This window comes from Chanos chanos, chromosome 3 (genome assembly GCF_902362185.1).
Source record: "Chanos chanos chromosome 3, fChaCha1.1, whole genome shotgun sequence".
Taxonomy (NCBI): Eukaryota; Metazoa; Chordata; class Actinopteri; order Gonorynchiformes; family Chanidae; genus Chanos; species Chanos chanos.
This window is the reverse complement of record NC_044497.1, coordinates 44874231-44885275: the sequence shown is the minus strand read 5'-3', so window position 1 is coordinate 44885275 and position 11045 is coordinate 44874231. Positions and strand designations below refer to the sequence as shown.

The window sequence follows — 11045 nt, the reverse complement described above, 5'->3', positions numbered from 1 at the left end:
TTTTTAAAAGTTATGTCTCGAAGGAAACGTTTTATTTATTTTTTGGAGGTTTTTTCCTCTCACTGATTGCGTGTTCTGAATGTCATTACAGGTTTGCCTCAGCAGGTGACGATGGACTTATACTGGTGTGGAATGTTGATGTGAGTGGGTTTCTGGAGCGTACCATGTTGTTTCACAGTTTTCTGAGTTGTGCAGTGTCTTTTTTTGCTGTACAGAAGGATTGACTGTGTATACTTTAGACAGGGGAGCGTCTGTTGGAACTGCGGAGTCGCTCTCAGCAGATCACTGCCATGATGGCCTACACCTTCATCAGAGGAGGAGGAGACCCACACACTTCACTCATCACTGCTTCCTCAGACAGATCTCTGAGTGTATCCTTACAAGCACAAACACAAACACACACACACACACAAACACACACACACACACACACACACACACACACACACACTCTCTCTCTATTTGCCATACGTGTGTCAGATGTGTGTGCAATTGTTCATATAATGTTTGGTTGATGTCATTGTTGAGTAGGACTAAACTGGTTGTCTTACAGTTGTGAATTGGACAAAGTTTTCTTAAATTGAATTCTGTAGCTCTGGGATCCAGACACAGGGAATCGTGTGCATACAGTGTCAGATCTACAGTCTTCTGTAAAGGTACTGATAGTCTTCCGTGCTGCATTGGCTGTCATAGGGTTGTGTGGTCTGCAACTGTGTTTTGTTTTACATATTGTGTGTATTTGTGTGTGTGTGTGTATATATTTATATATATGTATGTGTGTGTATATATGTATAGCTTGCGCGTATACTTGTGTATAAATGAATTGGTGAGTTGTGTGTATAAACGAATTTGTTTGTGTGTGTGTCAGCACTGACTGAGCTGTGCTTTCTCTCACAGTGCCTGCTGGCGTTGGAGTATTTGGATGTATGGTTGTCTGGAGGGAATGAGTTGTGTGTCTGGAACAAAGATTTCCAGCTGCAGTGTAAGACTGAGCACTACAGTGATGCAGGTAAACTAACATACATATGCTCCCAGAGTAAGTAACACAGACGCACCTGTGGCACAGAGCAACAATTCAGATCACATGACACACAGTCCCACGTGGAGCTGCTCTGTTTGGTATCACAGAGCCTCACACAATTACAGAACGGTTTGCGGTATATTAACTCAGACAGATTTAGTGTATTGATTTACTGAAGAGTGTTTTGATCAGCTGTGCATTGTACAACTTACTGCATCACTGAGGATGCGATGAGTTTTAAACTCATCAGAGGATCTGCTCAGCTCATGTTCGATTTCAGATCAGTTTGTCAAGAAAATAAAGGTGAAAGCCAGTCGACCTTAACCTATTAAAAAAGTGATGATTTTCACATTTAAAAATAATATAGTGGCAAAGATGAAAGAGTTTTTAAAAGGATGGTTTCACTCTCTCTCTCTTCTCTCTCAGGAATCACTGCTATGGTGGAATTACCGAAGAGCTGTATTGCTGCAGCGAAGGACAGAGAGATCGGTGAGCTGGTGTGACTTTGTTCCTCTTTGTTCAGTTGGTATAGGGAGAAAAATCAAAATTGACATTTTTAGTATCATATTTTTGCCTTTGACTGGGATTGAATCCCCTCATGTAAACTTAACCAGTGAACTTATGAATGAGTGTCTTTGTCATATCTGCTTCTATCGGTGCGAGTCTAAGGTCTCAGCATGGTGACTTTTGGTGGTTTTGTATGTTTTTAGTGATATTTAAAATCATTTCGACTGATTTGGACATGACAGTTGTGACTGTCAGATATCTTGCCGATCATCAGGACAGTATTCACGCCCTCATCAGAGTCAACGGTGAGATTTTTCACCCTCTCAGACAGAACACAACACACACACAAACACAAATGTCATAATTATTGGTCGTAAGTGATTTTCACTAAGGGAAAGAGAAACGTTGATCTTTTATTTTTCATGTATCTGTTCCACTAGAATAAATACATCAAAGGGTTATTTCAAATTTGCATGAATCAATGTCAATTTATTTGTGTTCAGGATGATAAAAAAAATAAATAAAAATGCTTACTTGATTTTTTTTTATTCAGATTGGTGTTAGTGAGGAATTACCTTTGCTTTCCCCATTGCTGTTTTGGATTTCATGAAGTTTCATTTTTTTTATTTTTTTTTGAAAAAACTAATCTTATCTGAATCATCACATGACTGTTCTTAATGTACTTAGCCCAGTCCTCTGACATGAAGATACTGGATACAAACCTTTTTTTTCCCCTCACACGGTTTGTCAAACAGTTATTAGCGATTGCCCCCTCCCAATCAGCCAGTCTCTTCATTTCATGACCACAGACTATTCACTTTAACTGTTAAGAACCAAAGACAGTGGGAGTGTGAGGAGGTGTGTTCATTTTTAATGAAATGTTAGTCTGTTGTCTTCTCTGTGTGATTTACTGAGACCTAGTGAGCACTGCTAGACTTCCTCCTTGAGGATGTTGTAGATGTACTTTGTAAGTCTTACACCTGCTTCCTGCAGTCCACGTTATTATGTTTAAAAACACCTCAATAAGTTGTACTACATAATTGTGACAAAATGGGATAACATCGATGTATTCTTATATTCTTCTTCTTCTTCTTTTCATTTATGTTTTAACCAGAGGAGCTGTTTGCCAGTGGCTCTCATGTTGGTGAGCTGATTCTGTGGGACTCGGCTGATTGGACAATCCGGGCATATGAACACATCTTGTGGGAGGAACGACCTGCTGACGGACAGGCAGAGATTCGAATGAGCATGCAGAAACAGAGTGAGATGTCTATTCAACACCTGACCTCAGATGGAGAGGTATATCTCTCTCTTAAATATGTTTTTACGCACCGTGTACAGTGAAAATAAATAAATAAACAAACAAATAGCCATGGCATGGCTAGCACTTGACTGACTGAAAGAGAGGCATTTTGCATTTAAGAGTCCGATGTTTACAGATACATCCACTGCTTAATATTGTTCTTAGTGCTCGGTGCATAAGGGTTCTGTTAATATCATTTTTTTTATCTCAGAACAGGTCTTTTGTCATTGTCCTTTTTCTATTCTCTCTCTCTCTCTCTCTCTCTCTCTCTCTCTCTCTGTGTCAGCTGGTTGTGGTTGCAGTGGGTAGTGGGTTGTATGTCTATCATGTGATGAGGAGGAGTGTGGTGGCATATCGGAAGCATGCCCATGACTCTGACATCCTACAGACCATGCTGCTGGACGATGGGTAAGGACACGTGTGCGTTGGTGTGTGAGGAGGTGTGTTAGAGCAGTTTGTGTCGGCGATGTACAGTACATATTGAGAGGTCGGACATGCTGTTGTGACATGGTTTATTAGGACAGTCTTTGTTTGCTGCATCCTTGTTCTGGAATGTTCTGTATTTTTGTGTTTATATAGTATGTTATCCATAGGGTGTAGGTGATAGGTATTTGCATGTCCTCGAGGGACAAAAGTATCTGTATGTGTTGATAAGAGGTTCTTGTGTGTTGTTATGTCCTTCAGTCAGTTGATGTCGTGTTCAGAGGATGGCAGTGTGAGGATTTGGGAGTTACAAGACCTACCTTTACCTGCTGAACCCGCCTCCTCAGGTAAATAGGACATACACATTCAAACAGCCACACCCACTGTAACCATGACGACACCTTTAGTACTTGGCATCCTCAGTAGAGAGAGAGAGAGAGGGAATGACAGCATAGCTTCTAACACTGAGAGGAATGATAACAGAGAAATAGTCATATATATATTCTTATGTTTAACAAGATTAGGTCTCCTCTGTCATTTTCCCCCACATTTCTCCTGCCCTTCCTCTTTCTTTTGCTCTTTCTCTGTTTCTGTCTCTCTTACTTTCTCCTCCAGCCCTGACCTCACGCTGTGTCTCCCTCCCTGTTTGTCTGTCTGTAAACGATCTGCTCTTGGCTTTTCCACTCCCTCTTCATCCATCACACAGCCTGAGAGCTAAGCTTGTGTGTGTGTGTGTGTGTGTGTGTGTGCGTGTGTGTGTGTGCGTGTGTGTGTGTGCGTGTGTGTGTGTGCGTGTGTGTGTGTGTGTGCGTGTGTGTGCGTGTGTGTGCGTGTGTGTGTGTGTGTGTGTGTGCGTGTGCGTGTGTGTGTGTGTGTGTGTGTGCGTGTGTGTGTGTGTGTGTGTGTATAATGTCCTGTGTGTAAAGTGTTCTCATATGTCAGACAAAGGTCTAGTCGTGTTGGCTCGTTTTGAACACTCTGGCACCAAATCATGTTACCTCAGACGAGTCCTTTCTAAACACCACAGCTATTTACGCTAAAAGGGAAAATATCTTTCATTTCTGATTCTTAGTGTTGTTTTATAGTTTGACAGAGTTTGACAGTCTGAGGACTACTTTTCTCTTCAGGAATGGGTCTGTGAGCGAAATTCTTACATTCACTGGCAAATCGCCAAACCCAGAGTTAGTGTGGGGTAGGATGATGTCATCTTTGGTCAGTTTACAGAATTTATGAGTTCACTTGCAGTGAATGTTAAGTGTGTTTTATTCATTTGTCTCTCTCTCTTTCTCTCTCTCTCTCTCTCTTTCTCTCTCTCTCTCTTTCTCTCTGTCTTCTCTCTTTGTTTTTCAGGGTTCTTTGGGATATGGTCGTTTGGAAGGTCCAGTAAGCCAACAGGTCCTCCAGCAAAGAAAGTCCTCGACGTTCCCAACCTTCGCACACTAGAGCTAATAGGCGATCTGATTGGCCACTCTGGTGCAGTGCAGGTGCTGTTTATTGATCATGTGACCAGATCCTAAGAAGTTTTGATGGTTTGAAATAATGAACTTAACTTTTTTTTTTTTTTGCCTCTGTCATCCGGCCTATTGTTAGTTGGTTACTGTAGATTAGGAAAGAATGTTTTTTTTTTCTCTATCAGGCAAAAAAGGTCTCTCCTTCCCCTCTTTATCTGCCACTAATGTTACTGTCTTTTTCTTTATTCATCCTCTTCTGTCATTTATTTTCTCTCTGTCACTCTGTCTATCGGTCAGATAGATCTTTTGTCTGAATTTCGGATCGTGTTCTTTTTATAGACAGTATTTTTAATTAATTTTAGCTGTGTCAAAAATAGTGATTTAAATATGAGATATTGATTTGTATGAGAGATGGCAGTCATGTAAATATTGATGTTTTTAACATCTTTTAAATTTAGGAGCCTGTCAATGTTCAACATGCCAGTCAAATTCACTATTGATTGTCTGACAGTAGCTAACTATTATTTTCACCAATGAGAGTTTTGGTCGTTGACAAGTATGAGAGTTTTGCAGGCAAGCACTTGAACTAAAAGCAGTTTTTGTACTTAATACCACTACAACTCCTTTACATAGCATTTACTGTCTGTATTGTTCAATTAGTAGGAATGCTAACATAACTAAATTATTTTAATTCAGATTATGCGGATTGGGACCAAGTGGTATGAAAAAAGAAGATATGTCCACCTAGGAACATGAGGCAAACATTTTTTCTCTCCATACTCTCAGAAAATGAAGTGAAAGTTCACCTCTTTGGCCTCTCTGTTCCTTTTCCCAGATGTTTCTTAACTTCCCGTTTAAAGGCCTGCTGACATGTTCCACGGATCACCTGATTATCCTGTGGAGAGATGGGGAGCGACAGTCTCAACTCCGAAGTCTTGCCCTTTTCCAGAAGCTGGATGAGAACCAGGGACTCTGATCATACCCAGTCAAGATAACTGCACACCCCTGCCGGTTCAGTCTTTCCACCTGTATGTCACTGGAGGCCCTGGTTTGTCTCTGCATTGCCATATTGAACCTATTCTGTTACACGGTGTATGAGTAATCCTCTCACCTGGGGAGACTCAAACCATCCAGGCTTACAAATGTATGTATGCAAGCTTGCATGCACACACACACACACACATGCACACACAGGTACATTTTAAGGTCCTGATGGATACCTGAAACAGTGGAATCAGGAGTGTTCAGAACATGGGTTTGAAGTCCTAGTCACCCCTTCTCATGTTTTTACTCACACACACACACACACACACAAACACACACACACACACACAGATTGTATGATTTCAGTGTGGTGGTGTGTCCTCATTTGTTCTTATGTGATGTTGGCAAGTGTTTTATGTGTCTTTTACTTGAATGACTTGAGTTATTTTATTGCTGACAAAAGTAATTGAAATTTGTGAACTGAAGTGGTCTTTTGTTCTATTACCCATGTTGATTACTAAGCTTGCCTGCAGTTGTTTGTTCTTGTTAGTCTGGGAAATCATTTGCAGAGATATGAGAGAATTTTAATTTTAGTTTAAAACTGAATTCATGTTGATGGTACATTTTATCCCATACTTGAATGTATGTCTTCTTTTAAATGCCTTTTTTTAAAGGTTTTTACTTATTGATCAGAACTGTTAAAGATGAGAGAGCAATCAGTGAATAAACTGCAACAAACAAGTTTATTGCAAGTTTTGTTTATTGTGTTTGCACAAATACAACAGTTTAAAAGTAGGAGTTTCCTCTCTACTCTCCATAAAGAACCAGCGGACAGAGTCTCAGAAACAGAACATGTACCCAAAATCAGATTTCAGTCCAAATCAGGAGGCGCTTTTATGTTCCATCCACACATACTTTTTAAACAACTGACATTAACAATTAAAACCCTTCAAAAAATACACAAAAACTGTCTAAATGGCCACATGGCCTTTTTTTCGCTCTCAGTGATAACATAGATTCTGTTTTTTTAAAAAATAGAGCTTATGTACATTTCTGCTTGCACTACCTTTATTGGTTGCTTTGCTCATAAAGTGAAGTTTAAAAGTACAGTAATTGGCACGGTCTCTGAGCCCTCCCCACGTGATTGGCTGTCAATGACAAGAGTCAAAGATTTGACCATATATGGAAAAGTATACATGAATGAAGTCTCATGTTTTTTGAACCATGAGTTCAGTCTTAGGAATCTCACATTAGCTCTGCCAGACATTACCACCCAACTTATAGCAAAACACCTGGAGCAGATTAAAGAAAAAAGAAATTAAAAAAAAAAAAGAGTAAAAAGAAAAAGAAATACTGATGGACAAATAGATCCCACATTACATGAAATGTCTCCAATGTACATTTGTATTTTAATGTTTATCTACAGAAAGATTACAAAAATGCAATGTACTGACATATAAGTGTACAGTATTGGTTTTTGCTCTTCAAAGTTCACTGTCAGATTTGTAACTTATTACACTGTACATTTGGAATACAATATAATATTAAACACCTCACTCTCAAGTTGTTCTGAAATTAGTCTGTCGATAGATAAACACAGTTTTTGGAGACATTTGTTGTATGATCCCACCAAAAACTGAATCAAGTAACAAACTCATTTCAAAATATTATCATGAACAATAAATGTCTTCTGAAATTAGGATGTTTTGGGATGAAAAATATGAGAGCTGAGACTCAAGGCCCTTGCACTCTCAGAGAGAGAGAAAGAGAGAAAAAGAGATTTTTTTTTAAAAAACCGGGAATGCATTCACACATACTTGCTTGGGTCCCATCCAGATTAAGAGGAACAAAGCAAAGGTGATATGAGTTGATAGGGTGATAAGAATCCAGTAGAGGTCAGTATACAGAGATTTCTGTCAGACACTTTGAAAGGGCAGTAGGTAGATTGTGTTCTGTAGCAGACCTGGAGTACAGCCACTTTATACAGTGTTTAAAACAGAGGAAGAGATTAAGGCATGTACCTTATCACGGTTATCATTATCATCAGCATCATTATCATATTAATATACTTTACAGTTAGAATCACATGGAAAATACAGCATCGGTAGAAACGCACATACACGCTCATACACTACTCACTAGCCTTGAAAAGAATGGACCTTAAAAAAAAATGCAGAATGACATTTTGCTGATGGTTCTGATTTCAGGACCACAATCCTCTGAAATGATTAAAAAGCATATTCAATGATAAATACAATAACACTTATAATCAGCTATAGATTCTGTGCAGACAACTCTAAGGTCCTGCCTCCATTCTGACTATACTACAGAGTACAGCATGACACCTGCTTGGAACAGACCATGCAGGACGCAAGGAGAGAAAACTAGCGAGGAGGAATTGAACAGGGCCCACTGAGTCTGCACTCATCAAACTCCATTATTTCCATTATGGCTTATTCCATTGGCCCTGTGCTGTGCCGCATGGGACCCAAAACAAACCCTGTCTGAGGAGCTGAGCTAAGTAAGGCACCTTTACGAAAGGTTACTGTGCCTTTGGTCAAAAAACATGATAGGAGAATGGAGCTTGGTCTAACGAATGCATACGCGCATACATACACTCACACACATATACACACACACACACACACACACAAACACACTGAACTTGCTGGCTGGGAAGCTGTCATAGCCAAAATCACAAAACTAGGAATGAACATTTACATAGGAAACGTTTATAATGTACAATTATCTATGGTTTCTATTTCTTTATAATCACACCATAAAAATGACAAAGCAGACAAACAAATCTCATGGAACATTATAATGTTCTGTTCATTACTTGTAAAACTGTATAAACTACATGTAGTTTGAAAAGTCCATTATTCGTAAAATTGTATTAACTACATGTAGGAAGAAACTGTTGGTGTAAAGTAATTAAAAAAAAGTCTGAGAGCATCAGTTGAAATTTAAACTTGTTAAAACACACATTCATAGTTTTCTGACTTTAAGGAGTGCCTGCAGTACTCAAATTCAACCTGTGGGGGGAGACAGTTAACCAATACTTTTCCATTGGCCTATACATTTTCCCAGGGACGTTACATATCAGTGTTTCTAGGCCTGTACTGGTCAAAAGCAAAACATGACTCTAGACAAAATCCTGTCAGTGAACTGTACTTAAAATAAGAACTGCATTCGTAGTTTAATAAACTGAATTAACCTACAAGTTCATCTCAATGGAACATTTTTTCCATAACGGACACAAACAGAGCTTGTAAGAAAGCCAAGGAAGGATTTGAGACTTACACTGCTTGTCTAGGACACAATATGCAGCGAGTTTTTAAGAGGGAGAGAGAGAAAGAGAAAAAGAGAGAGCAAGAGAGAGAGAGAGAGGGAAGAGTGTGAGAGAAAAACCTCACACAACACATGAGCCCACATTGAGTTGTCTCTCTCAGTAGCTCTGTCCTCGTCCACTTGCATCACAGGTAAATTGTGTAGCTGCTTCTAACCCTCACTGGTTCTGGAGCTCATATACTTAAAAAAAAAAATCAGACAGTGATAATATTTCAACACAATTCAGCACAGTCAAACACAAATACCTGACATTTCAGTTAAACATTATATTGCTAAGTGACCTAGTTCTGACACTGGTCCTAACTGTACTTCATTCTGTGCCCTAATCAACCCAAAACCGCATGACTATAAAACAAATCAAACTACACTCGCTCTCTCTTTTAGGTGGTCCAACAGTATTCTCAGTGGAAAAAAAAATAAATATGATTGGTACATTAACTTTAGCTTAGAGTTCATACACTGATTCAAAACACAATCACACCAACAGGGAAATACTGAAATCATTTTGGCTCTGTTTCTATTCAGCAATATGCACCACTGACTCTGTATTCCAAGCCTTTCAGTGCTCTCTTTACCAGCATCACAGCCAACAATAACCAACATACATCAGATCATGTTCAGATGTGTAACAGAACATTTTCCCCCTGAATGCTGAGTGCTGAATGCTTTGTCTTCAGAGAGTTCTGGAAAACTTGCGATAGAGCGTTTAGAAAAACGGTGATTTACACATGCAAAGTCGAAAACAAAATGAAAATACCTCTTAACAAACCAATAAAACATTTTTTTTTTCAGAGTTGCAAGCTAACCATGAAATGTTTTAAAAAACATAAATTTTCATTTCTTTGTTTCTCTACAGAAAAGTTCTAACACAAATCTGAGAACATTTAGGTTTCATTTAGGTTAGCTTTGAATACCTTCAGTTTCAAAACCGGAAATGTAGCACTTAGCTTTTGAAACTTTGAGTTCATACTGTCCCCATACTTTCTCTTTTTTACAGCCAATTCAAACATCAGAAAATTAACATCAGCAAACACCAACCCATCTTTCCTCAGATACATTCAACAGTCTTCTGAACAGAGGAGGAGTGTCACACACTGAGGTTGAAGGTGTCTGTATTAAAAAAATAAATTCTATCCATTCAATTTGAATACACACATTTTTACACCCCAACTCTCCACTTCCATGGTTACAGTTTGTGTCTTAAATACAGTTTGTCTGAAAAGTGTGCAAATATTTATACATTTTTTTTTTTTTTTTTTGAGTTCAACTCTGTTTTTACATATCTGTTGTGTCATTACTGCAGTCCATCCAGATTCAAAGTTGAGCTCACACTCAGAAAATGCTGGAATGATTACGTGCGTGAGTGTGCGGAAAAAAAAAGATCCATCATAACACCCTCTGATATCTTCATTACTGCCAATACTATACACTCTTCACCAATTCAGACAAAACCTCTCTCAGTATTCTCGTCCTTTTACATAAATGATAATAGTTTACGGTTAAAATTTGCCCCCTTTATAAAGGACTTAAAGCTCGGTAATTTTTGAATTCATCCTTTTCTGGATAAATGTTTAGAGAAAGAATAGCTTGCATGAAGCGATCAGCATTATGAGGTATGGAATAACGGCCTGTGAAGTTCTGTGACATATCTGTTCACCACAAATAAGATACTTTCTGATTTTCCAAAAGCAACTTATAATCCGTTTAGGAACATCTGTTCGGACTGATCGATTTTGTGAAGCAGCGACAGGAGAGACAGACTGAATCAATTGTCTGTCAGTGATATTATTTTGGAACGTTGAGAGGCAGTCCTAGGAATATTGTCCTTTAAACGATATTCCAAGGACTAAACAATGTCACCACATATTCAGGCACAATCCCATCATTAGTATGCATTTCCACCAATGTGTGTAAGAGCTGTAAGAGCATATTTTACTTGATCGAATCCCAAAGCTGACCGTCATACCCACAATGCTGCTCTCCCTCCCTCACACACACACACGCA

The 11045-nt window shown here is 38.9% G+C and overlaps 1 protein-coding gene across 1 annotated transcript in view; it reads left to right on the top strand.

Annotated features, from left to right (window-relative positions):
- Positions 1-5873, top strand: part of wdr41 (WD repeat domain 41) — a 7503-nt gene extending 1630 nt beyond the window's left edge. The window contains exons 3-13 of the mRNA XM_030769583.1: positions 92-140; positions 240-371; positions 594-656; positions 898-1009; positions 1448-1510; positions 1732-1833; positions 2643-2827; positions 3118-3239; positions 3516-3601; positions 4605-4738; positions 5541-5873. Coding sequence (XP_030625443.1) covers positions 92-140; positions 240-371; positions 594-656; positions 898-1009; positions 1448-1510; positions 1732-1833; positions 2643-2827; positions 3118-3239; positions 3516-3601; positions 4605-4738; positions 5541-5681 — 1189 coding nt within the window. The 3' untranslated portion in view covers positions 5682-5873. The remainder of the gene's footprint in view (positions 1-91; positions 141-239; positions 372-593; positions 657-897; positions 1010-1447; positions 1511-1731; positions 1834-2642; positions 2828-3117; positions 3240-3515; positions 3602-4604; positions 4739-5540) is intronic.
- The last annotated feature ends 5172 nt before the right edge of the window (positions 5874-11045 follow it).